At 46.8% G+C, this 27,279-nt stretch overlaps 4 protein-coding genes across 4 annotated transcripts; 2 read left to right on the top strand and 2 right to left on the bottom strand.

Annotated features, from left to right (window-relative positions):
- Nucleotides 1-7,753: 7,753 nt before the first annotated feature.
- On the bottom strand, nt 7,754-11,948 carry LOC127308761 (uncharacterized). Its single transcript, XM_051339666.2, has 2 exons — nt 11,199-11,948; nt 7,754-8,808 (listed from the first exon to the last, which is right to left on the bottom strand). The coding sequence occupies exons 1-2, from the start codon at nt 11,691-11,693 to the stop codon at nt 7,966-7,968; spliced, it is 1,338 nt and encodes a 445-aa protein (XP_051195626.1). The 5' UTR covers nt 11,694-11,948; the 3' UTR covers nt 7,754-7,965.
- Nucleotides 11,949-15,275: 3,327 nt separating this feature from the next.
- LOC127310735 (uncharacterized) lies at nt 15,276-16,424 on the top strand. Its single transcript, XM_051341382.2, has 3 exons — nt 15,276-15,465; nt 15,575-15,923; nt 16,001-16,424. The coding sequence occupies exons 2-3, from the start codon at nt 15,580-15,582 to the stop codon at nt 16,422-16,424; spliced, it is 768 nt and encodes a 255-aa protein (XP_051197342.2). The 5' UTR covers nt 15,276-15,465; nt 15,575-15,579.
- Nucleotides 16,425-19,153: 2,729 nt separating this feature from the next.
- Nucleotides 19,154-22,438, bottom strand: LOC127308760 (putative F-box/kelch-repeat protein At1g15680). The gene is made up of 2 exons (XM_051339665.1): nt 21,230-22,438; nt 19,154-19,472 (listed from the first exon to the last, which is right to left on the bottom strand). The coding sequence occupies exons 1-2, from the start codon at nt 22,434-22,436 to the stop codon at nt 19,465-19,467; spliced, it is 1,215 nt and encodes a 404-aa protein (XP_051195625.1). The 5' UTR covers nt 22,437-22,438; the 3' UTR covers nt 19,154-19,464.
- A 2,358-nt stretch (nt 22,439-24,796) lies between these two features.
- Nucleotides 24,797-25,724, top strand: LOC139829983 (butanoate--CoA ligase AAE1-like). The gene is made up of 2 exons (XM_071822032.1): nt 24,797-25,159; nt 25,410-25,724. The coding sequence occupies exons 1-2, from the start codon at nt 24,953-24,955 to the stop codon at nt 25,722-25,724; spliced, it is 522 nt and encodes a 173-aa protein (XP_071678133.1). The 5' UTR covers nt 24,797-24,952.
- The last annotated feature ends 1,555 nt before the right edge of the window (nt 25,725-27,279 follow it).

Raw genomic sequence — 27,279 nt, forward strand, 5'->3', positions numbered from 1 at the left:
TTACGTCCATTTGATGAACGATAAGACCATAGGAGGCAGCCATGGATAGTAGTACTCGAATGGTGGTAAGTCTAGCGACAGGTGAATAGGTGTCGAAGTAATCTTCGCCTTCTCTCTGTGTGTAGCCTTTCGCTACAAGCCGTGCCTTGTACTTTTCAATAGTACCATCAGGTCTTAGCTTCTTCTTGAACACCCATTTGCAGCCTACTGGCTTGCATCCATGGGGTCGTTCTGACAACTCCCAAGTTCCATTAGAAAGAATCGAGTCCATCTCATTATGGACAGCTTCTTTCCAGTCATCTGCATCTGGAGATGCATATGCCTCTGCAATGGACGTGGGAGTATCATCCACAAGGTACACAATGAAATCATCACCAAAGGATTTTTCAATCCTTCGTCTCTTGCTCCGTTTAGGGGCTTCATTGTCATCCTTCTCAGTAACATTCTCATGTGATTGTTCAAAATACTCATTAGATGTACTTGGACTCAGAATTATCTCATTAGAAATTCTAGCAATGCTATGCATATCTTTCATAGGAAACATATTCTCAAAACATGTTGCATCACGAGATTCCATAATAGTATCAACATGCATATCAGGTACCTCGGATTGAACTACTAAAAATCTATATCCTACACTCCGCGGAGCATAACCTAGAAAGATACAATCCACTGTCTTTGGTCCAAGTTTGCGCTTCTTAGTAATTGGAATATTGACTTTCGCCAAACATCCCCATGTGCGCAAATACGAAAGTGATGGTTTTCTCCCAGCCCACTCCTCGTAAGGGGTTTTATCTTTATTCTTGTTAGGAACTCTATTCAGGACATGACATGAAGTCAACAAAGCCTCCCCCCACCATGCCTTTGATAAACCAGCAGTGGCTAACATGGAATTCACCAAGTCAGTCAGCGTGCGGTTTTTCCTCTCGGCAACCCCGTTTGATTGGGGTGAATAGGGAGGCGTCCTCTCATGAATAATGCCATGTTCCTCACAGAATTCATCAAAGATTTTAGGAAAATATTCGCCACCACGATCCGACCTAAGACGCTTGATCTTTCTCTCTAGTTGATTTTCAACTTCAGCCTTATAAATTTTAAAGTAGTCTAAAGCTTCATCTTTAGTTCGCAACAAATAAACATAGCAAAATCTAGTCGCATCATCAATCAATGTCATGAAATATCTCTTTCCACCTTTTGTCAACACACCATTCATCTCGCATAGATCAGAATGTATGAGTTCTAGAGGTGCCGAGGTTTCTCTCCTCGGCCGCCTTGTGAGGCTTCCGAGGTTGCTTTGATTGCACACAACTATGGCACTTAGAACCTTTGGCAATGGTGAAATTCGGAATTAAACTTAAACTGGATAGCCGAGACATTAAACCAAAATTAATGTGACATAAACGAGAATGCCAAACACTGGTATCATCACTAACATTGCCACATATATGGTTCACAGACTTATTACTGAAATCAGAAAGCGAAAAACGGAACAAGCCTCCGCACTCATAGCCTTTACCAATAAATTGTCCAAACTTGGAAACAACCACTTTATTCGACTCTAAAACAACCTTAAACCCATCTCTGCATAGAAGGGAGCCGCTAACGAGATTCTTGTTCATAGTAGGGACATGCTTTGCACGTTCCTCAGCCGCACGATCTTCCCCGAAGTGAACTTCAGATCTACCGTGCCAACACCACGAACAGAAGCATGTGACCCATTCCCCATCAAGACGGAAGAATCCCGGGCGACCTGGTAAGAAGTGAACATGGATATGTCAGCACACACATGAACATTAGCACCCGTATCAATCCACCAACATGGAGATTGAAATACCGAAAGAACAGTAAAGAGATTACCGTACCCACCAGCATTGCTAGCGGTCACAGTGTTGACTTGCCTCGCCTTTTTCTTACGGTCTGCCCTCTCTGGACAGTCCTTAGAAAAGTGGCCAGCCTCTCCACAGGTAAAGCAGCTCAGATCTGCTTTGTTTATCATCTTCTTCTTCTTGAAGGTTGTAGTCTTCATAGGCTTATTGAAGGAGGGCTTGTTATTCCCTTTGTTCTTGCTGTAGGGTTTCTTCTGCACCATGTTGGCGCTAGACTGACCCTCTCCTTTCTCAGTATTATCCTTAGCCCGAGCTTTCTCCTCAACATCAAGAGACGCTATCAGATTTTCAACTGATATCTCCTGTCTCTTGTGTTTGAGGGTTGTGGCAAAGTTCCTCCATGAAGGGGGCAACTTAGCAATAATGCATCCAGCCACAAACTTGTCAGGTAAGGCACACTTAAGGAGTTCGAGCTCTTTCGCAATGCATTGTATCTCATGAGCTTGTTCGACTACAGAACGGTTGTTTACCATCCTGATGTCATGGAAGCTCTCCATGATGTACAGTTCACTGCCTGCATCGGTTGCACCGAATTTAGCATTCAGTGCATCCCAGAGCTCTTTACCATCTGTTATGTGCATGTACACATCACACAGACGATCAGCAAGAATACTCAGAACGCATCCGACGAAGAGAGTATTGTTTTCCTTGAACTTGTTCTGATCTTGGTCAGATATAGTTCCTTCAGGTAAACCATCACTAACTTCAAACACTTTCAGATGAGTAAGCCAGAGCGTGGCCTTAACTTGCCACCTCTTAAAGTGCACACCGGTAAACTTATCCGGCCTCAGTGCATCAGCAAAACCAGCCATTGTTAACTCAGGAAATTGCCTATAATTAGGTTTTTGGATTGTTGGATAATTAGGCACAATTTCCATGATTAATTCCAGAATATTAAGCATGACGACAGTAACTACTAACATGTGAAACTCAAACATACTAGATGTAGTGATCAACATGAACAGTAGCAGAGCAAACAGTACAACATCCATCGCTAAACAGATCGAGATATGTCGCACGTACCGATCTGGTGGAGGTGGCGGTGGAGGTGTAGCAGATGATGTCGCTGCAGTAACGTTGTTGATGACAACGTTGTTGACGACAGGGACGACGGATCGAAGTAGATGGCGTTGAAGACGACGGTAGGCAGCACCGCCCGACTTGGACGGAAGGCGACCCGTGATGAAGAGCTTGAGCAGTCGCGCAGAGCGCTTCCCAAAAACCTAATTCGCCCTCTCCCGTACAGGATCGCAAGGACGAGCGGTTCCGGAGACCTGCTCTCCCGTTCGCCGATGCACGTCGGCTCGCGGGATGGAGTAAGCTACGATGACGGCGCAAGCAGAGAGAGGTGGAAACCCTAACTCGTGTATTGGATGTGTTTCTGCGGTAGCCGGGCAGGAGATTATATAGGCTCGGGAAACCCTAGGCAACGTGCGTGGGCCACGCCCACGTCGCACGAACGTTTCGAGTCGGTTACAGATAGCCCACGATCCGGGAGCGACCCGAACCGACTAACTGCGACGCGTCTGTCTAGGACTCTGTTCGTTTTCCTGAGCTACAAAAAGTAAGGAAAGTCTCGGCTCGAGGCTCAATCCACTCACCACGAGCGCGGCGCGCGTCGTGACGTGTCGTGTCGAGTCGAGTCGAGACGAGACGAGCGAGCGAGGAGGAGGAGGAGCGCGCGTGTAGCACTCCTATTCTCACTCACTTACTAGTGGTGGAACAACCCACCTTATAAGGTGGTCTAACTTCCTCCCAACTTTCCATGTGGGACTAAACTTCCCACCTCTTGCCACTCCCTAGTGAGCTGCCACCAACTTGGGCTCAAACTCACAAGGCTGCCACTATGTGGGCTTTGAGATTTATAGGAAAAACTGAAATCTAATTTGGGCCACTAAAAGTGGGCCCAATATTTCAACATAATCATGGGGCCGTGTCACCCAAGGATCTCGCCATATGACATTTTCTCCGTTACCTATCCGCCAGATAAGGCCTTTTTTCAGAAGCTCAAGGCCATGTTGGATACCTTGCTAGGGTGCTGAAGCATTGCCAGAGAAAACTGTGTCTTGGATCTATCCATTGGGATAGTATCATGCCCTAAGCACACGTGCGCAGAGGCTCTCTGGATAGGTGATCAGCCTCCAAGCTTGGCGAGCAAGCAGCGCTTGGTTAAAAACACGAAAGTCCCTAAACCCCAATCCTCCAAGAGACTTTGGGCATGTAACATTATCCCAAGCCAGCCAGTGAGTTTTTCGCTTTCCTTCCCGTGCTCCCCACCAATAATTCCTCACCATTCTCGTGAGATCATCACAAACAGACAGTGAAAGCTTAAAAACTCCCATTATGTAGGTTGGAATCGCCTGAGCTACAGCCTTTATAAGTATTTCCTTTGCACCTTGAGATAAGAGTCCATCTCCCCAAATGAGTATATGTTTCAGCAATTTCTCTTGCAAGTTTTGAAATCTTCCTTTGTGCATACGACCATCAGGAGTAGGTAAGCCTAGATACTTTTCCTCAAATGCATTAGCTTGGACATGCAAGACACTCTTCACTTCCTCCTGGATTCCTTGCGGGCATCCCTCTCCAAAAAGGATAGAGCATTTATCTTTGTTGATTAATTGTCCCGTTGCCGCTGCATAAGAGTCAACAATGGTTTGCACTCTCTGGGTTTGCTCGACACTAGCCTTGAAGAACAATATAGTGTCATCAGCAAAGAGGAGGTGTGATATTCCTGGAGCCCTCCGACATATACGAACTGGTTCCACTTGGTTTGAATCCACTCCTTGCTTCAATAAGGCAGATAAGCCATCAGCTACAAAAAGGAATAAAAACGGAGACAGGGGGTCACCTTGCCGTAGCCCACGCGACGGTGCGAACGATTCAAGCAAAACTCCGTTAAGTTTTACAGAGTATCTCACCGAGGTGACACATGCCATAATCCAAGTCACCCACTAATGAGAGAAGCCAAGCTTGTCCATCATCTGCTTCAAGAATCCCTAGTCAACCCGATCATACGCCTTAGAGAGATCTAGCTTATATGCACAAAAGCTCTTCTCCGGGTCCTTCTCTTGTTGTATGTAATGCATACACTCGAAAGCTAGTAGGGCATTGTCTGTGGGTCTGCCCGGGACAAAGGCACTATGAGCTTCTAGATAATCTTGCCTAGAATAGGCCTCAACCTGTTTAGTAAACACTTCGCCACTACTTTATAGACTACATTACAGAGACTTATAGGCATATACTGTGCTAGGCTCTCCGAGTCATCTACCTTGGACGTACAGGTTTACATGGCCGGCCGGTAACTGCCATGTGCTAGCTAGCTATGGATCAAATATGTCTGGTCATCTTTCTTCCCGGCCTCGATCGAAGCTAAACAAATTTAAAATCGCTATCTTCCTACGAGTCCAGTTTGTTCGGTTGCTCCCGGCTCCATCTCCATCTTTATTGAAAAATCTCCATCCCAAGTTAATCAAATTGGTGCAGTGATCCTTGATCGATCTATATCTATGGAAGTAGTACGTTCTCATCCGTAGAACAAGTCGACCAAAGTTTCAGACCCTCATGTCAAGCCAGCGGGCGGTTAGAGACGTTTGGTCGATAACGATCGTTTTTTTTTGGGGGGGGGGGGGGGGGGGGTTGGCTGTCAGTTTTCAGACAGGGTACAGGGTAGGCAGGCAGGCCAAGGTACGTCGCTACCTTTTCCTCTCCAATAAGCCACGGGTTCCAGTCGTGATGTAACGCGCGCGAACGTCGGCGATTTTTCAAGAAGGACGAAAAGGTGGATGTGGCAACCCATCTTCCATTTGAAGCAACAAATCCGCAATTAAGTAGGCGTCTATCTATAGGACGTTATGCAACCAGATCGTGCCATGTTTAATTAGGCCGGCAATCGGCAGTTTGTTGGACGCTAAAAATAAGAAACGAATCGATCAAATCCCGAGTTTTAAACCGCCCCGCGCGCCCATTTAATTTTACTGCGAGAGAAACCGCGCGCCTCCGTTACTTTCCGGGTCCCTATTAAGTGAGGCGTGCAGGGGAAAAAGGTTTTGAATTTTTTAACTGTTTGCTTCGGAAAGGGGGCTGTGTGGCTAAGAGCAAGTATAATAAGGTACAGTCAGCAGGCTATAAGAGTTGCTGAATTAGATGAGAGAGAAGATGAGAGAGAAGAGAAGCAGGCTACAAGATAATAGCTAGCTGCAGCGCGTGCTCCTAGGCACTTTGTGAGAGTGATATGTGGGCCATTCACAAAAAAAATAGCACATTCCTATAGCTAACTATTATACATATTGACTATAAGCTAATTATAGATAACATGGCACTCTCTTATAGCCCGTTGATGGCTCTTCTATTGTTCTTGCTCTAATTGATCGACCGATCGAATCTTGGCACGCAAGATTGGTGCTTTTTTAACATTAAGGTTTGTTTAAGAGTGGATTTCATGGATGCAATGCACGGCAATCAAGAGCATGCAGGGATCAATCGAGGACTAAAGCAAGCGATCCGAACTCGAGGCAAGCCAGAAACAATGACGTGGTGGATGTCGTTGGGGGAGTTGGCTGCGGTGAGGACATGCGCGCTCGGGCACTACATGAAAAAATAGTTGCACGGTAAAATATTATTTTCCCGTTGTGGGGGGTCTCCTCCACGGGCTCCGGCTGGAACACCGCACGGCAGCCAGCATGGTATTGTCGTCGACGGCGCCGGAGAGGAGGGAGAACTTGTACGCGTCGGGACTAGTGGGTGGCGTCGCCCCGCGCCGGATGAACCGGGACCAATGCACCCCCCCCCCCATTGGTCCTGGTTCGTTTTAAAATCGGAACTAAACCTCCCAGGGGCATTGGACAAAAGCCATATTTTCTACTAGTGGAGTTTATAAAAAAATAATCTTCCATCAAGGAATAGTAGCTTCCATTTCTAGCTACTAAGCCTTTTTTGCACGCGGTCCTCGACTTGTTTTCATTAGGCATTTGTGGATCCCGTGTAATGTATTGGAATACCCAATAGGAACTTGGTCTTACTCGCAACTGAATAGTTCGGTATAAAGAGTGGCATCATCATGTGCCTAAACAATTGGCTCTTGTGAAATTTTATTTTGAGTCCTAAGAGTTGCCCGAACAATGATAAAATTATTCAGGTTCTTAGGCTTGTCAAGGTCATGTTATGTAAAGACAACCGTATCATCCCTAATAGACCCCCCCCCCCCCCCCAATCCACAAGATGCAGAACTATCACTTCATGACTATAATAGGGTCATTTAGCTTTTTGCCTTCAATCATGACAATTAACGGACCATCCATTATATTACTAAAGTATATGTGATAGTGTGTCTCTATCCGTCTATCGTCGGTTTTTTTTTTTTGGAAGTAATGGTCTCACCGTTGACTTTATAAACACACTACCTCTAGAGGAAATTTAAGGGTTGCTTGTTGTGTGAGTGCACGAACACCGAATCTCGGCCGGCGGTATCATCGACATAAAAATCAAAATGTCTTCCTCTTTTCGGTTAAACATGAAAATCTAACCGACCTGTTTCGTCGCCGCTGCAAAATTTCCCCCCTTCATCTTGACATGTTGCATGGTCTATGTGGCGCTTGCTGCTTCCACTTGGACAACTTTGGCACGCCCACGCAACTAGCTTCCCGGTGTCGCTACCAACCAGTTGTTTTCTGTTGGCTCCACGACTGAAATTTGTCGTTTATTTCTCCGTAGTTAAATCAGATTTGGATCAGATATTGAGGTGATGGTAGATAATATATCTAGCTACCATGGTGCTCGATTAATTCGCTCAAGCATACATATTTTAGTAAAAGCTAGGAGAGCGCATTGATATTGTAAATCATGGCAGCCTTGGTAGCACACTAAATAACTTTTCAAATTTTTGTTTTATCTGTCCCTTTGGAATGCCAAAAATTCCATGTAGGTTAATTTCTCCAAAATCCTGGCGTGTTACATACATAAGGACCCAACTATGCCAATCCTATCTCCCATATATTACATATCATTGATTGGTCACTAACACTTGTGTATAAAATTTGTACAAAGTTTGCCAAGTGACAAAGAAATTGTCAAGGGTGTTGGACTAACTACTTGTCTCTTTTGAAGACGAAGAGAAGGGGCCGGATCGGCGGCTAGCTGATGTCGTTGTCGAGTTGCCGAGACCGAGGCGGCATATCTCATCGGAGCTTGGCACATCCCACTGCTCCGTCCGTGCCCGGAGCGCCTCCATCTCTATCTTGCACTCCTCAATCCCCATCCTCACAACCCTCAACCGCTCTTCCGCTGCCTCCTTGCCAGCAGCCTGGTCGAACACCTCCTCCCACCCATCCTCCCATGGTCCGCTCGCGTCACACAACTCCAATGTCCCGTTCCGCCACTCCGTCCAGCTCCACGCGTGTTCCAGCTGCTCAACTGCGCACCCCTCGCTGCAGGCCACAGGACGATGGCATGGTCGACACTTGGCCCCGCTGAGCGGGCCGGGGCTCCCGAGTGACGCCACGGGCACACCATAGCCTGTCGGCGGGTATGCATACTTCCGATCGCTGAGCACGCAGAAGGGCATCCTCCTCTCTCGCGCTGCCACCTCGGACACCTCTAGCTGTGCCATGAAGGCCGCCTCCGAGTTGAGGTCCGTGTACCCGGCCTCGCCTAGCCGGGGCAGCATGGAGAGGCGGGATAACGCGACCTTTGAGGCGGCACGGGTCCCGACACCGAGTCGATCGTTGAGGCCGCTGAACGTGGAGCCCTCTGGGACGACGTAGACACCATCGGAGCGTGGGAAGGCATCATCCACAGAGAGCGGCGCGGTCCAGAAGCCATCGACGCGTGTTCGGAGGATCCAGGCGTAGGTGAAGTTGCCTCGAGATTCCCGCTCCCGGATCAAGTCCAAGCATCCCTCCACCAGGTGGAAGTACTGGAGAAGACCCTGCGTACATAGTTGCAAATGGCCAGCAAGTTAGAAGTATAAATCAACATAATTAAGAGAGATTAGAAGTGACATGCATGTGCAGAGCCTACAAGATTATTATTGGTGTTAGTTGGTCAAATGGTTTTAGAGTAGTATGCAAGGATCGGAGTCTTCTTCCGAAATGCATGTGCTGATCAGATGTTCAAAACCCAAGGTAGTATTAGCATTTAGCAGGGACTGTACTGGTAACCCAGCAAAGTAGTATCAACTGATCATACACTAAACCATGTGCATTGTTCACGCGACTACTAGGTAGCTAGCAGCCGTAAGATGCGAGTTTGCTTCTCGCGACACAAGTATGACTACTTGAGTATAAATTGTTAGCAGTGTTCATAGTATATTCTACGGTTGGGGGGATTCATGTGCTGCCAGAAGTATATACGTTGATCTGAAACCAGTCTCTGGATCGATTGACAGATGTGTGATAAATTAGTGCCACTACTCTCTCCTCCCTATTACACTGATTAAAAATGGCCAATTGGTTTGCTTTGTCGTTTCCAGTGACTAATCAGGCTAGAGAGTGTGTAGAACAAGCGACCCGCCGAAGCCGGATGAAACAACAAGCAAAACAGCAAACGTGGGATTTGCTCTCACCTCTGGTGATTGGTGTCTTGCTCTTGCCTCCAATTGAAAAATAATTATTAATGGTGGCTATATTATCCAACACATAAATCTTTTTGGTGGTTGTTGGACAGATGCATGCAGAATTCGAAAGACGGCAACAAGATAAAGAAGAGACGACTGGAAAGGGGATCATTGGATAGGAGCTTTTCGTGAAGGTAGACGATGATCGACTTTATGGGGGACCTTTTCTAAAAAAAAAAATCTTAGAAAAGCTTGGCAATGTTAATATGTTATAGTAGTACAACATATACTGTCATCGCGCACTGTGGTACAGTAGAGAAGTCCATGCATGCATGATGCATGCACGTTCTTGGTCGATCGATCACACTTCGCATCACTTGGCGGCATGTTTTGAGGAAAATTTAAATTCATTTTTTTTTTGTTTTGAGTTGACTTGTGTCTAGCTTGTTGTGAGACAAGTAGTTGTCTTTGCCGATTGCTAGTTGCTACTCCCTCCTTCCATCATATTATTGAAATAAAATCACGATAAAAATTATGAAAAGGGGATTATCTATTCAGTTCAGATACGTGAATACGTGTCGCCTGGCTGATCGAGGCAGGCAGTCGGGTGACGTATATTTATTTTATACAGTTCAGTTGACTTTTAACTATGGACGGTATGCACGCGGGCAGCTGGCAACTGCCATATGTGCTACCTATACAAACCAAATACTATCTCTTTCTTCCCTCAAAACAAAAATCAAAATCAAAATCGCTATCTTCCTACGTTACCATCGAATATTTGTAATCCGATCATACCTAATCGATAACATGATATGATCGAGCTGTTTGTGAGACGAATGCCGCCACTTGGAGCAACTTGGCATGCAGGTGTCGCCACCTACCTAGACAACTCCAGTTTGTTTGCTTGCCCCGGGCAGGCTCCCTCTCCCTCCATCGAAAATTATCAAGTTGGTGATGTAGTAATCCGTTTTCGAAAAATATTTTGGTCTTTAGAACAGGTCGACCAAAGTTTGAGACGCTCATGTCAAGCCAGCGGCCGGTTAGAGACGTTTGGTCGATAACGATCGTTTTCTGGGGGCTCGCTGTCAGTTTTTCAGGCAGGGTAGGCAGGCAGGCGCGTAGGACCTCTTCCTTTTTCCTCTCCAGCAGGCCACGGGTTCCAGCCGTGATGTAACGCGCGCGCGAACGTCGGTTTCAAAAAGGACGACGAAAAGATGCAGATGGATGGTAACTCATCTTCCATCTGAAGCAACAAATCCGCAATTAAGTAGGTGCCTATCTGTAGGACGTTATGTACCAGATCGATCGTGGCATGTTTAATTAGGCCGGCAATCGGCAGTTTGTTGGACTCTAAATAAGAAACGAATCAATCAAAGAGTGTTTAAAACCGTCCCGCCCCTTGAAATTTACTTACTGCGAGATAAACCGCCTCCATCGGTTACGATCTGGGTCTCCTGGTCGGGGTCCCAATCAAGGGCGCTAGGGAAAAGGTTTTGATTTTTCTAATCTGTTTGCTTCGGAAAGGGGGCTGCTTGATTGCTCGACCGATCGAATCTTATTAGCACGCAAGATCGGTGGATTATTTTTTAACAGTGATGTGGGGTTTGTTTAAGAAGGAAGGAGATTCCACGGATGCAATGCGCGCCAAGCAAGAGCAGGGATGCATGGAGAGACGAAGCAAGCAAGCAATCCAAAGTTGCAAACTCGAGGCAAGCAAGGAACAAACATGGTAGTAGCGCGCGGGTGGGCGGGTTACGCACCTGGATGCCGTTGGGGGAGTTGGCGGCGGTGAGCACGCGGGCGCGCTCGGGGGTCTCCTCCACGGGCTCCGGCCGGAACACCCTGACGGCGGCCAGCGTGGTGGTGTCCGCGACGGCGCGGGCCAGGAGCGAGAACTTGTAGGCGTCGGCGTCCAGCGGGCTGTGCAGGAACACGTCCACGCCGGTGTTGTCGTCGCCGAGGCTGTTGAGGAGGTGGCGCGCGATGGAGGGGCCCGTGAGCTCGAACCGCCGCGCGCCGCCCACCAGGCACACCGCCACGCGCTTAGCAGGAGGAGGAGGAGGTTGCTGGAGGGGCAGGCGCGGCGGGAACTGCAGGGCGGGGAGGCGGAGCGCGGACGGGAAGGAGAGCGCGGCGGCGAGGAAGAGCAGCAGCGGCGCCACCACGGCGGCCAGGCGCCGGCGCTGCGACTGCGACGCGCGCGGGGAGGCCGGGTGGTCGTGGTGGTACTCGGCGGCCGTGCCTGCCGGCTTCATGACGGCGGGCGATCGAGCAGCTAGCTAGCAGGAGCACTATGCGCTCGATCGGTGTCCTTTCTAGCTAGCAGGCAGCTAGGTAGATCATGGAGGCCGTCGTCGCGGTGGGTGGAGCGTGCGTTGGTGAAGGGTCTCGTCTCTCGTCTCGACGATCGGTGTGGTCGCGAGATCGGAAGCCGGGCGGGAGCAAGGAGGGTGGCGTGACCCAACTCCAAACTCCTTTTGAGTGGGTCGTGCGTGCTCCGGGGCCGTTTTTGGTGCTTCGCTTCGACGCCCGTATACCTCCTCGTGGCCTCACGCGCGCGCGCGCAACCTCCAATGCTGCCACGTTGTTTATTTTTCCCTAACTTCCTACCACACACGTCTATATATCTCTATTTATTTACGGAAAAATCTTTAAGTTATAGAGAATGTATAAGCTTATTTGCTGCTATAAGTTCGTGTTTACTACGTGCGTAAATTACCCAGGGAAATAAGTCATAGAGATTTTATACGCTTAAAAAGAAGGTGCATGCGATAATATTCTCGATCCATATGTCCTCTCAACAGAAAAAATCTTCAGATGTTTCTATCAGATTGCTGCACTGCCAAAAAAAAATAACGCATCGATGCAATGCTAGCTATATGCTCCCAGGATTTTCAAAACGATTTCGCTATCTTACTTTTGAGAAAAAAAAAAACATCGCATACACATCCTTGTCATCCACAAATTTGCCACCTCTCCCTCGTGGTCGTCGATGTGGACACTAGAGCAGGGTTTTTTTATCCTGATCTGTAAGAAAAAAAATGCCCGTGGAGACATGGGTAAACTATGTTTTCGGAAATACAAACCAAAAAATTGTCAAAAAGATTTGCAAATTAATCAAAAAAATTATTTAAATACCAGTAAATTTCATCTGGCATTACAATTTTCTAGAAACTGGTGAAACCGTTTTTTCGGCAATAAAAATTCAAAAATCTTGGCCAAGAAAAATAGCCTAAACGCTAAAGGGTGCCTCCCTTATTATTTTAACTGAAGTTGGAAAACGAATCTGTACAATATCGTGGATCCTTATATTATGTAGTTCGCAGAGTCCAGAAATAGACAGTAAATTTGTGGATGTTTATAGCAAGAAACAGAGGAATAATTGGCTAGCAAGCAAGGGGCCGATGTCTCTCCATTCCAATGAATAAGACGGGCACACATTTCCGAAAGAAAACTTTGTATCAATAGAAAATGCTTTTCACTGTGAATCTAACAATATCAAGTATGGACATGGTGTTTTGACTCATGGATCTAAATGCACCTATTAAGAAAATTAAATTCTATGTTTATCCTAAAATTTCAAAAAAAAATGAAAAAGATATCCTGAATGTACATTTGGACACTCTATGTTCACTCACAAAATTTTGTGGAAAAAAGACATTTTGTGTGAGCTACGTAAAAAAGATAAAAACATGTCACGTGAAAAGCTATTTTGAATCACTGAAAATTGTATTTTTTGCATAGCCTTTGCGAAACTTAGTGTGTGAACATTTTGAAATATATTCTTTAGGCAACGAATGCATCTAGACCTATGAGCCAAAGAAGATTTCCCTATCAAGTATGTACTATATTATAGAGATATTATTAAGTATGTACTATGTTATTGAGATATTGTTGCTCATTTCTTTTGATCAAAGTTCATCTTTAAAAGATGTGTGTCTTATTCATATGAACATAGGTACATCTTTCTCCTCCCCTCAGTCCCATAAAGAGTTTACATCCATCGTTTTTGGAATGCAAACTTTATTAAGTTTCTCTTCATACTACAAAAAAAACACTATTATGCCATTAAATCAGCATCAGTAGATTCATAATGAAATAGACCATATAACTATTTGCTACTCCATCACCCACTTAATATGTGTCGGATGGAGTATTCGATTTCATAATTATTAATACTTCCTCCTATTCGTATTAGTTGACTCGACTTTGTTTAGACCTAGTTGTATCTGGTCAACAAAAACATCTAAATACATCCGTATCTACCTAAAGTTGAGTTAATTAATTTAGACCGGAGGAAGTATTTTTTTATGTACTTCCTCCGTCCACAAATAAGTGGACATCTAGCTCAAAACTGTGTCCACAAAAGAGTGTACTCCTATCTTTCCAATGCACTTTAATTGCTTCTCTCTCATCGCACGGAAATCAAACCCAATAATATTAAGCATATGTTCTTCTTGTTTCTACATGCACTTAGCTTATTGGACATGAAAGAATTAAAGAGGAGAGATGCATGTTCCCAATGTATTTTTTATTCTACTTCATAATTTATCTTGAAAACCCCGCGTGTACACTTATTTGTGGACGGAGGGAGTAACTGAGTCGCTTTTCAACAAAGCTCGAAGTATAATCTTTGGGGAACAGAGGGAGTAGATAAGACTAGCCCCAATGGGGTATCATAAGTAGTATCATGCATGCCATGGTGGCAAAAATTTAATGTGGTGCACCAATTAATGAGGTGAGAGATGAGAGTGGTACTCCCTCCGTTCCGGTATTCTAGTCTTATTAGAAACTGCAGCGCGACCAACGTGGAAGATTACTGGCTATTACTCACGTACTCTAATTGGCTGTTATGATTGCCAGCTAAGCCTGGTATTAAGGAGGTATGTGATCCGTCAGTTTAGCCCACCCCAATATTTTCGGTTTGCATGAGCGCGATAGAGTTTGCATGCGCGCGGTAGAGAGGGATTAGTTCGCGCCAGAATTCTCGGACATGCGCGCACTTGCCAAAATTTTCCGAGTTTCCTTCTTCCTCCAAAGTTTCCTCGGCCGTGCCTGTTTCTTCTCCGCTCTCCCTCGAAAATTCCAAAACAGCGCGCGCAATTAGCGTTTGAGTTTAACAGCCGCGCCAAATTCCATCCATAAGTAGTCCATCAGATCGGAATAGCCGGTTCCAGTTCATCTCATCTCTCTCACTTTCCAACAATGGCGTCAGGCCAAGGTAGTTCCGCGCGGCGGCCTCGGCCGCTAGGTTTAGTTGGGCTACGGACAGCAACCTTCGCGCCGCCACTCGTGCAGAGGAACCTGCAGCCCGTCGTTCCCCCGGGCAACCCTGTGCGCCACGTCGGGCTAATGCGGCCGCACGGTTCCTCCCTCGTCGGTGGGATCAACACCATCTTCTCCGGCGGCTCCATGGCAGGGACTTCGAGCGGGAGCGGCGCAGGGACTTCGAGCGGGAGCGGCGTAGGGACAGCGAACGGGAGCGCAAGCGAGCCACTTCAGGCCGTGCGGCGAGTGGGACTGAGCCGTCGCCGGCAGTTATCTCGGGCAAGCAGCATCGTCACCGCGGACCCTCCGTTGAATCTTGGCGGCGGCTTCCGCATCGACACCTCTTCGGCCTTCTTCCAGCACGGCAGGAGTAGCGGCATGGGTGGCAATATGGGTATGTGCTAGATCGATTCACGTTTCCTATCATGTTCCTTGTTTAGATGATTGTGGACTGTTGTAGTTCAGGATGATTTCCGTTCATGCATGTATAGATGATTGTGGACTGCTGTAGTTTTAGATGATTTCCGTTCATGCATGTATAGATGATTGTGTACATTTGTTTAGATGGCATCGGAAGCTCTTCGTTTGTGCATGCTGAAAGTAGTGACCAAGGTGAGAGAAGAAGCTTCGGTGTGGAGAACAATGCCTCTGGTCAGGGCTACCGCGGCCCAGAATATAACCCTAATTTTGAGAACGCCGATGAGTATCCTCCTAGCCAACAACATGTACAGGCTAATCCGCCCCCGGCTATCGATTTGAGTAAGTTTGCTCCATGATATGGTCATCTGTACTCGTACTCATGTTTTGTAATCTTTTATAAAAATCGAAGTACATACATGCATATGAAATCTGATTTTCATTTTTGTAGATGTCATGGCAAATAAGCCTACAAGGACGTACTATAGTACGGAAGTGAAACGGCAAATATATTCATGGATTTTGCAACGCAATGGAACATCCACAAAAATGAAACGTGGAGTTTCAGCTGCGGTTGCAGAGCTGGCTAAATGTCCAAGGAGGGTAGTCACAAGGATTTGGAGACAGGGATTGAAAGAAGGTGGCATAAATAACGTCAAGTGCAGGAAGAAGATGAAGTGCGGCAGGAAGAAAATCAACTTGGACATTGAAGCATTGGAAGCTATCCCTACAAATGAACGCACCACTCTACGTCAGGTAGCTGCAGCTATGAACATGCCAACGACCACTATTTTCCGGAGGTAATCTCATAAAAATGTATGATTAAAACATGACAAAATTCTTGTGAGTAACAAAAATATTTCTCATATGTTTGTAGGTTAAAAGAGAAGCAAATAAGGAGGGTTACAAGTGAACTAAAACCCATGTTGACAGAAGAGAACATGAAGGCACGCGTGGGATATTGTCTCCAACATATTGAGCCTTCTACCTTCCAAGATGATGATCCCACTTTCAAGGCTGGTTTCAATGTAGTTCATATTGATGAGAAGTGGTTCTTTCGAATCAGGAAGAAAGAAAATGTATATTTGAGCCATAGAGAGGAAGCCCCAAAGAGAGAGACTAAGAATAAGGGTCATATTCAGAAGATAATGTTTATTTCGGCAATGGCTAGACCAAGATATGATGCCGAAGGAAACTGTATCTTTGACGGGAAGATTGGGGTGTGGGCTTATGTTGAATGGGTTCAAGCACAAAAGAAAAGTGTTAATAGGTTGAGTATCTTCTTCAAAACTTTCGGTTGAGTATCTTCTTCACAACATTCGGTTAATCAATTTGTGCACTAATGTAAATTCATTTTTATTTGTAACAGGGAAAAGGGAGAGTGGGAGCTCAAGCCTTGCACGGACGTTGACAAGGCTAAGAGCAGGGAGTACCTAGTTAAGTTTGTGCTACCTGCTATCAAGGCTAAGTGGCCGGCTAGTGACAGGTACAAAACAGTGTTCATTCAACAAGATAACGCTAGGACTCATATTCAGCCGGATGATCCAGTATTTCTTACCGAGGCTGCTAGAGGAGGATGGGACATTAGGATGGTTTTTCAACCTCCTAACTCACCGGATACAAACATTTTGGATCTTGGTTGGTTTGCTTCTATCCAATCTATGTTTCAGAAAAAGATGCCAAAGACTCTTCCTGAAATACTTTCCAAGGTGAACCAGTCCTTAGCCGAATACCCACATGAAAAGCTAAATAGGTTCGTACATCTTGATATTTTTGTACTTGTAAATATTTCATTATATTTGGACTCTTAGCTAATTGTTTTGTTTATATTTGGAGTAGGATATTCTTGAGCCACCAAGCATGCATGAGGGAGATCATACGCAGGAAAGGGACCATTCACTATGATGTACCCCACTTGAAGAAAAAAGTTCTTGAGAGACAAGGAAAATTGCCAATCCGTTTGACAATTGACAAGGAGTACGTAGACGCGGCAATAGAGTGGCTAAATGCAAATCATGTTGTCTAAAATTGTAGCAAATCATGCAATGTGTGGACTGGTCTGAGCTCAAGTTGTAATGGTTGGACATTGCCCCAAGTTTTAAAGTTTGATCTTATCATGTCGTGGCAGAAAATGATGAATTACAAGTTGCATGAGTATAAAATAATATAGGATCCAAAATAGTTCAAATATAAAACATGGTCCATTACAACTTACACTTAGTAGAAATATATGTTCAGAAACATTTCAATTATAAACTACTAAGCCTGGGTATCCGGCACAAACTCCACATTCTGCTTGGCATCTACATAGTTGGAGGGGTTGCGATCGCAACATATGCATACCCCATCTTTATCAAGCCCGACTGTTGTTGCGCAATCCTTGCACCAGTACTTGTCACAAAGAAGAGGGTTCCCGCAAACATCGCAAGAATGCAAATCCTTTGGCACTGGTAGACTGCAACCAATGCAAAGAAAGATTGAGTTCTCACCTCGCACACCACATCTTCTGCACACCGCCGGATAGATGCAACCCGCACATGTAGATGTGTACATGGTGGTGCTTTCGGTGAGCGCTAGATTGTTGTTGCGGATGAATTCAGCCCGGGCAAATAGCTCGTTGATGCGTGCACGACCCTGGAGCACCACGTTGTTGTGAACCACTTCCACCATGGCCTTGACCTCGTCTTTCACTGCGCGTTCGCCCTCCTGCTCATGCACCACTCCATCCACGTCCATCTCCACGACGGCATGGCTGTCAACCTCCTCCACCGCATGGCCCTCCACCACCCCAACTTCTCCTTCCTCCAACTTGGCCATCACCGATCTTAGGTTGATGAAGGATTGGGTTTGCCATGGCTGGGGCTGTGGCTTTTATATCATGGTACAGGGATGTTTCTCCTCGTGTGAACGAAGTCAGGAATATGAACGTGAGTGAAGTCAATGAAGAAGAGGAAGGCCAGAGAACAAACACAGCAGCGCATCCGGCCATGCAAGTCTCTTTTCACATGTGCATGCAATGAAACCGTTTTACACAGCCTTAAAAAAGGAGAGAGAGGGAATGTGGTGCGGCTGGGAGTAATTTTAGGAGGTGAATAGTTAGACCATTAATTCAAAGCGGGCCTTATTCCATGCATGTTTTGGAACAAATAGATTTTCGTTAGGAGACTAGAATACCGGAACGGAGGGAGTATCATAATATGATACCGTATCATAGCACATAAAACTAGAAAACTTAGTGGTAAACACATCATGTACACAAATTTACATTGAGATTCTACAAAACATTAAATGTGATGATACTATGATACTATTTTCATTGTGGGGGTAGTATCATAAACTAGTATCATGTGCATGATACTAGTGTATGATACTTCTCATTGTGACTAGTCTAAAAGAGATGGGAGAGGCGTTGCAACATGAAGGTACTTTGTCAACCGCCTGGTTAATTAATTACCCTTGCCTCTCTGCCTGAGGAAGGCTGCTTCTGCACCCGCCAGCCGGCCCGGCATCATCTGAGGCAGATAACGACTCGGTCCACATGCAGACACGGTGGTCTATATACACGTCTACACAAAGCTCGACCTACTAGAAACTCGAGCCAAGTTAACACCTGATCAGTTGACTTCAAGATGCCTTAACGGCTGGTTAATTACTTAATTGCTTCAGGTGAGATGTAGCTGAGCTTCGCGGTTCTGCCTAGAGTCCGCGAGCCACCGCAACTGGTCTGTAGTTAGACAAAGTCTGGTCATTTGACAGAGGAACATGGACGTGGTCCGAGGCTAATCCGCAACAAGGCTTATGTTATTCAGAACAATTCAAAAGCATCCTCTATCGAGCAGCACATCTGACCATAATAGAGAGGCTTAAGCTGTTCCTTATTTCTGCAATGGAAGAAAGGGCTCAGTTACTTCAGTATGCAAACCTTAGTCTCTTCAGTATGCAAATCTTAGTTGTTAACCGCTAAGCATTACTGAACATAACAGAATCAAAACATATACTGTGAGAAGAAGCACATCCAGACACAAAGATGTCAGCAAACGTCGTCAGACAGGCAAGCTTGCTTCAACGAGCTTGGTTGGAAATCATTAAGCAAATGAACCGCAAGCTAAGTACAAATCAACCGAACTAAGTCACTATGTCCTCATCATTCTTCACCGTGTCAGACATTAGATAATACAGGGAAGTTGCCAAGATTAATTGATTAACTCCTACAAGTGCAATTTCCAGTTGAACAGCAGACGCTATTCAGATGGTCGACCTGGCTCCACGTGAAGTTATTCAGAACGGAAGAGCCCAGAGCAAACAAGTCCATTCCTACACCTCAGCAACGGGAGAAAAATACTAGATACCTGTGTAGCAACGATGTTATTAGTCCAACCAATTTGACTGTTCAATCATGCAAAAATCATTGAAGTTATACAATTGAACAAAAAATTATGATTCAGACAGTAAACAATAGCGTGACCATTGGGGAAACTGCACTAAAATATACAATGTTGAATCAAGTTCAGCATTATTGGGAAAACCCAACAATAGAAAAAAAAATGTGATCGGAAATTTATAGTCTAGTGGCACACTTCCAACTTTTACTGTACACATTCTCTAGTATCTTGCCATCAGGCCTCCGCAGATGCTAAGAGACGGTGGTTCAAATAACCCCACATAGAGGTAAAATGCTGATCCACATCTAGCTTACAAAATCATTAGAAGTATTATTTACTATCATAGACATGTGAGAGGTTCATGGAGTAGAAAATAAAAACTTCAGGTTTCTAGCTCATATCCATATTTCTATAAATATACGAGGTAGCTAGTCACTCAAAATCGAATTTAATCAAACTCAACCTCAAAAAGGGATCATATATACATCATCTTATTAACTAAAACTTCCTTAGTTCCTTCACTACAAAATAGATGCCATTTTTTAAAACTGCATTGGTTCTAATGGTAATATGTTAGTGCAAATAAAAGGTTCTAATTCGTGATTAGCGCAGTTTTTATGATGAATCTAGTCTTGTCACTTCGATCATGTCTTCAGTATCATGTATTAAACATTTATGGTGGACAAATTGAGAAAATTAGACTGCACACAAAGCATACATGTAGCTTAGAGTAAACAAAATTATACTAGCGACTAATGGCCAATTACAGATACAGGCTAGACAAACTATTCTCAATTAAGTATATGAAAAATTAGTATTGGCTAATTGGAAGAGAGAGTTATCTAGAGTAATTCTCAAGCTTGTTTCCTGCAATATCTAATACAGTAAAATAAAACATGCTCATACTAATAAGCCTAGCAACATAGGTGATCATGACTAGCCAAATTTAATGAATACAGCCTGAAAATGCAAATGAACTAAATATGTTTTTGGAACAAATTGACTTGGCACTCACATCAGGACTTCCCTAAAAGTGATAATATGAAGTTATGAACAACTGTTTTCTATATATTAAACCAAGTCATTGTTCCAGATTTAGGATTATTAGCAAGATCACAAGAAGTAGAATACTAAAAACTAGCGTTAAGCTTCCCAAATGTACATGTTGAACTATATATTTAACATTTTAATTGGTCCAGGCTAATTTTCCATGTAAGTTGTCTCCACCTTTTATGTATCCCATGTTGAGAAGAAGAAAAAGGCACTGCTGCACTAAACTGATAAAGAGAGTTCGACTACCTAACTTGAACCATCTTGTCCGATGGTAATGATAATGATAATAATAATAATGTGAGAATATTAAAAACAACTTCAGTACATATTTCTTGGCAAACGAGGTACCCCATCCCTGCTTCAATCACAAAAGCCACAATACAGTGGGATGATGACAGCCAATAAACTGGATATAGAGGCAGAAATTGCAACACAAATTAAACTAGATACCGGTAAAACAAAAAAAAATCCAGATCATAACCATTGTATAAAACTCCACTACATAGTAACAGGACAGAATTCAGAATTCTACAGAACAGCATGCTGAGCAGCAAAAGAAGTAATTACTACGGTCATACTTGAAATTATTAACTTAACAGAAAAGAATGTGAACGGCATTCCTAAAATAAATCTGATTTTTAACTACTTGCAGTGTAAAGGTATGCTATTACCTGCAGCGTAGACAGTTTCAAATGGATGACCGAAAAACGCCGCGCTAGGATCGGAACATTTCTTGAACTGCAAAGACTCAAGCTGGACCATGAATAGGCCCATACCTGTAGAGAGGAACACCACATTATTGCACTCAGCTAAACCTCTAATCTCTGGGTCTATCTGCTCCTCTGAATTCAGGGATAGTAGCTCGTCCAGTTCAATAGTTCTTCCCAACACCCACGAAGCAACACCATCAGAATCAGTATTCCTCTTCCATAATTGGGCGGTCAAATCAGACACGGAGAGTAAGCCGAGGCCACCACCCTCTGCCCGCATAACCATCAAGTTCCAAGTTTTGCAAAGGGCAATCTCCACCGGCAGATGTATCAGAGCTAGGCTCTGCCTACCCAAATCAAGCTCGACAATTGGACGCTGAATCGTAGCAAACATCCAGTAAACGGAATCCCCAACCAGCACAGAGCTTATGCTGTTCAATGGCATTGGCATATACATGCAATCCTCGTATGGAAGGAGTGTTGATATAAGATCACTCCATACGCCGGTCTCTGACGAGTAAATGCAGGCGAACACTTGTTGTTTGTCTGAGCCTTCCAATACCACCTGGAAATGGTGGGCGTCTCCAGCACGGCGAAGCACCGTCCCCTGGATCGGGGTTATGCTCGTGTCAAACCCCGGGGGAACGGCAAGCCTGTGCTGGTCGCTGGCGACCGGGTCCCACACCACGACCTGTTTCAGCTTCTGCTGGAGCACTAGCATGAGGCCATGGCGACATCCGAGGATCTTGGAGTGGAAGCGAGCGCCCGGCAGGATGGAGAAGCGGAAGTCCGGCGGCATGGAGAAGCGGCCCGGCGGGACGCGGTTGGGGGGCTCCATGGTAGGTTGGAAGGCCATTCCGCGAGCACCTTGACCGAAGAAGCCGAGGAGGGGAGGAGGGCTCCGGCGGTGGTGGCGGCGGAAACAGCGGACGAAGCCGGGGTCGGAGACGAGGCTGCGCCAGCGCTTGCAGACTGCGGAGGCGCGCGGGAGGGAGGACGGCTCCGGAGGGAGGCGGAGGAGGATCTCGAAGAGCAGGTTGTCGTATTCCAGCGGCGGCGCCGCCGCCACCGGCAAGCGAGGGCATTCGCGGAGCATGCTCATCTCGCTGTAGGACTGATCAGGGCCGGACTGAACGTTGCCAGTGAGAAACCTATGCTTGGCAAACATGGAAAGCCCACGAGGCTGAGGCCCAGCCCACAATAGCCGGCCGTCTATCCCAACTGCCGATCTGCTAGAACACCCCAACATGTCTAGGACAGCCTGCAGGCCTCTTTATTGCATGGGCTAAGAAATAAAACGTGTCGTTTGGTTGATTGAAGTCGTCCACATTGTTGCATGAACCGAGTTTTAAAGCACCTCCGGGACAGGTCCTGGAGGAACGGCTGAAATGGCAGTTTTTGTGGAGCCTCGCCCGTTGTCGTGAGAGAGCTGCACGCGTGGGAAAGAAAGACGGAAACGCCGCGTCCCTTCGGGGAAACGCGGTATAACTAGCCTCAACGCCCCCCTCTCCTTCGTCTCACTCACCTCTTCACTCTCACCGCCTCAAACTGTCACATCAGCAAGGCGGCTCCTCTACCGCCTACAAATCTGCCGCACCGCTGCAAGGAGGAGCAGCGGGACCGGAGGAGGAGATAATGGCAAGAACCACCGCGACCTCGGCCGCAACCTGCAATGTGCTCTTCACCGGCATCTCGAGTTCGGGCACGAACTTGACCTCGACCTGACCAATGGCGGTAAGCTCCTCTTCCTCTTACCTTCGTCGTCGTTGTGCGAGAACAGGCCATGCTTCACCATTTGCGACAACATGCAGATTAGATCTGCTAGGGTTTCTATTAGGATTGGGTTTGGGTAGACGATTGCTTGGTGTTCGTCGCAATTTCTTGTTGTTCGTGTCGATTGCTTGGTGTTCACGGTCGTATATGAGCTATTTCAAAAAGCGGATGGATCACATGGAAGCCATTTCGGCCATTGTCGTCGCGTTTCAGTCCATTTCCCTCAACGGTGTTGCACGGGAGCTATTTGCCCCCGAGCTCAAGCCGTTGTGCCACGAGCTCAACCCGCGACAAGGTATGGCGCGGCGGAGGAAGGGGAACGGTGTCGGAAGGAAGCGGCGGAGTGGCGAACCGGAACTGCAAAATATGTTTTACTGTCTTTTCATCTTCACACAAAACACGCTTCGTAATTTCCATGCCAATTGCGTGGGAGAATATAGATGTGTTTGAAGATACGGGAGAAAATGACAAAAAACCACGACAATTGGGGCGGCGGTGTCACATGACCACGGACTGGAGGCTAAGCGACGCATAACCACAAACTCAGGGGCCGGTGCTCGACACAAAGCACTGATTCCACATTTTGCTGGGTTTAATCAGGTTTATGATAGATGGGGCCTGCTGTCAGGTGCCAGGTGGCGATGTCTTCAAAAAATATTTATTTTTGTGTATCTATCTACCTCTCTATGCTCATTTGTGTTGACCAGTCCAGAGCCGCCGGAGCCTTTGTGCCGCCGCCACGAGCCACCGCTACTCCGGCCATGGAGCGGCCCTGGCGAGATCTGCCCGGGGGAGACCGGCACGGGCGACGACGGCTAGGTAATCCGGTGACGCAGGCCGCCGCCGCCGCCACCCTGCAGCGAGCGCCGCCGCTCCTCCCGCCCCCGCTCGCTGCGCGCCGCACGCGGTGGCGCCGCCGCACCCTCCCACCTGCTCTGTGCGCCGCACGCACCGGCCGCCGCCGCCCTCCCGCCCCCGCTGCTCGCTGCCGCACGCAAGGCCGCCGCCGCCGCCCCTCCCGCCCCACTCTGCTCCGCCGCCCTCCCTCTGTCCTCCCCAACCTCTCGTCCCGACCGACGGCGCGGGTGGTGCACGGCCCGGCGGTGGTGCGGCCCGGCTGAGCTGGGTCCCTTTCCTCGGCGGCGAGCGGGGTATGGAGCGGCGCTCGTCTCGCGAGCGAGGGGGCGGCGCGGCTATCGTCCCGGGCCGAGACCGTGGTCTCCGGCGAGGGCGAGCAACGGCCCCGTGGTCTCCCGCGAGGCGAGGGCAGGCAGGAGTCATCGACCCCATGGTCTCCGGCTAGGCGATGCGGCTAGGCGCTGCGGCGGGCACGCCCATGGCACGGCGGCGGCCAGCGGGGAGGAGGCTAGGCGTAGGTGCGGGAGGAACCTGCCGGTTCCTTTTTCTTTTAGATTTGCATTTTTCTTTTTTTAATTTTATTTATTTCACAACCTATCAGAAACGATGGGGAAAACATCGCCACCTGGCACCTGACAGCGGGCCCATCTATCAGAAACTTGATTAAACCTAGCAAACCATGTAATCAGTGCTTTCTGTCGAGCATCCGCCCCTGAGTTGGTGGTTATGTGTCGCCTAGCCTCCAGTCCGTGGTCATGTGACACCGCCGCCCCAATTGTCGTGGTTTTTTGTCATTTTCTCAAGATACGGCCATATCCTCGTGATTTCATTGCTCTCACATATACTCACGGAGCTACAGGAGTGGTGAGAAAACGACAGCGATGGTGCCGCACCGACGCGCACCATGATAGCGTCGCCATTTTTAACTCTTCTTCTCGGGGCGGAAAAGGATAGAGTGCTCACTCGCTCCATCGTGTCCTGCGCCTCCCAGCTCGCTCGCCGTCGCCATCTCTGTAGCAGCTCGCCGGCTCGCCGCCTCGGAGCGGGACGGAGATGGAGGGCGCCGTGCTCTGCGCCGCCAACCACGCGCCCCTCACGCCCATCTCCTTCCTCGAGCGGTCCGCGCTCGTGTACCCCGACCGCCCCGCCGTCGTGTCCGCCGCCGGCGACGCGCCGCCCCGGACGTGGAGGGAGACCCGGGACCGCTGCCTCCGCCTCGCCGCCGCCCTCGCCGGCCTCGGCGTCCAGCGCCGCGACGTGGTAAGAATCAATACTGACACCACCACTCCACTCTGAATTCCACCACTCTATTTAGTGCCCACTCGATCCAGTCCTCTCCCCGTACTATCACTCCAAATTCCGCTCCGAAATTCCCATCGTATGTTTTTCTTGTGCAAAATTCGGTTACTGTCGCTCTCGCCACAAACAAACTTGTCCTGAATCGATTTTGCTTCGCGGGCGTCGCTGAGAATCGAGTGATTTTGACTGATTTGTTCTGAACTGTGTGCAGGTGGCCGTGTTCGCCCAGAACATCCCGGCGATGTGCGAGCTGCACTTCGCGGTGCCGATGACCGGCGCCGTCCTCTGCGCGCTCAACTCGCGCCTGGACGCCGCCATGGCGTCCGTCCTGCTGCTGCACTCGGAGGCCAAGGTCATCTTCGTCGACGCCGCGCTGCTCGGCGTCGCGCAGGAAGCCCTCCGCCTCGTGTCCGCTGCCGGCGCCAGGGCCCCCGTGGCCGTCCTCATCACGGAGCTCCTGGACGACGACGCCGACTCGTCACCACCGCCACAATCTCATCCCCGGACTTGTACATACAACACATGACAAGTAGGTGAGCAAGAACTTAATTCTCAAAAGACTATACATGTCACTAGTGCTAATTGACTATATGCAGCAAATAGCTTAGCAGACCCTACACTTCCACGCATCATATATACACGGAAGAAATGAGGATAAAAAATTACCAAGTGACTCTATCATCTTATCACACTCATCAAGAATGAAATGCTTCACATTCTTCAAAGAAAAGTCCTTCTCTCTAGCTAGAGCTAGAATCCTTCCACAGTGACAGCAGCAAATAAATCCTTATGGCTTCTTTATGTGAACACCTCCATAGAATAGAGCAACATTCAATGCGGAACACAAAATCAATGAGAAAATCAAGAAAAGGGAGAAACAGAACTGCAACAAACCCAGTTTTACAAACCTGGTAAGCCAGCTGTCTCATGTGGCAGTGTGGCATAATACAACAAACAGACTTCCCCATCCGTGACTTTGCTTGGCACATGACATCCCTCCAACGGGAAATGTCCGAAGAAAGTATACCTACATATCAGCAACACGAGAACTTCATTACGACACACATATCATAATGCTTGCCAAAGGTAAAGCTGAGAAAGCAACAAACCATATGAAAAAAATTAATTTTGGATCTTTTTTGTCATATTAACTATCACACCAGGGCGGAACTAATTAAACAAACATCATTATACAACGCCATTATACAACGCCACCATGGTAGATACAATATTTTGTACAGGAAGGTTACACAAATGCAAGAAAGAGCACGCACGTGGCATCTAAAAAATCTGTTGGCATATATACTAAGTGCATGAACGCAGCTAATACACTATCATGTACACGAATCAGATACTATATTGTCATAATGAAATCAACAAGATGATGCTTTGAGCAGCATAAGATATGTGGTGTACCGTGTAGATATATATGCAGAATTGAAAAAAAATGTTGTAATGCGAAAAAAATGCCATGTCTCAATGCTTTCCCAAAAAAAAATGTTGATCTTCAGTGTCGACAGGGTCAGTCGGACGCAAGGCAGAAGTCAAGGTTGAACTTCAGTAAGTAGAGGGCCGTACAAAAACAAAACATGCTGGTCCGAATAATCAGTGTGAACTAACATTTGATTTGAAGTCCAAGCAATCCACGAGGTACTGAAATCGGGATGTTTTTGGAACCTGGAGAAATAAGAAGACTCGGGTTTTCTAATACACCAGAACGAATCCTGAACACTTGCCAACTATTCTAGCGTGATCACCAAAATACGGAGTAGAAAAATTCCACAAAAAAAATAGCAACCAAGTCAGTTGAGAAATTAAACAACCATCAACGGAAATTGATCTCAAATCTTGATTCGGCATATTCATCCACACATGTAGAATTTCAAACTTGTTTTATCAATCTGCAATAAAGAGAAAATGGGAAGCAATAGCACCGTGTATGCATGCATTTTGACAACTTGGACTAGTGAATCTTGCACATCACGAGTAAATGTTTAGAGCAAACCTAAACTAAAATCATATCCAAATGTACAACTAGCTCAGATGGAAATGGACACCAAAAAATATGAACTTTTCACCAA

The sequence above is a fragment of the Lolium perenne genome, chromosome 6, assembly GCF_019359855.2.
Source record: "Lolium perenne isolate Kyuss_39 chromosome 6, Kyuss_2.0, whole genome shotgun sequence".
Lineage (NCBI taxonomy): Eukaryota > Viridiplantae > Streptophyta > Magnoliopsida > Poales > Poaceae > Lolium > Lolium perenne.

Coding starts and splice junctions, on each gene's coding strand:
- LOC127308761 (XM_051339666.2), bottom strand. CDS start 11,693: ATGAAGCCGGCAGGCACGGCCGCCGAGTACCACCACGACCACCCGGCC. Junction 8,809..11,198: donor ACTCCCCCAACGGCATCCAG/GTGCGTAACCCG, acceptor CTATGTACGCAG/GGTCTTCTCCAGTACTTCCA.
- LOC139829983 (XM_071822032.1), top strand. CDS start 24,953: ATGGAGGGCGCCGTGCTCTGCGCCGCCAACCACGCGCCCCTCACGCCC. Junction 25,160..25,409: donor GCGTCCAGCGCCGCGACGTG/GTAAGAATCAAT, acceptor AACTGTGTGCAG/GTGGCCGTGTTCGCCCAGAA.
- LOC127308760 (XM_051339665.1), bottom strand. CDS start 22,436: ATGTTTGCCAAGCATAGGTTTCTCACTGGCAACGTTCAGTCCGGCCCT.
- LOC127310735 (XM_051341382.2), top strand. CDS start 15,580: ATGGCAAATAAGCCTACAAGGACGTACTATAGTACGGAAGTGAAACGG. Junction 15,924..16,000: donor ACGACCACTATTTTCCGGAG/GTAATCTCATAA, acceptor ATATGTTTGTAG/GTTAAAAGAGAAGCAAATAA.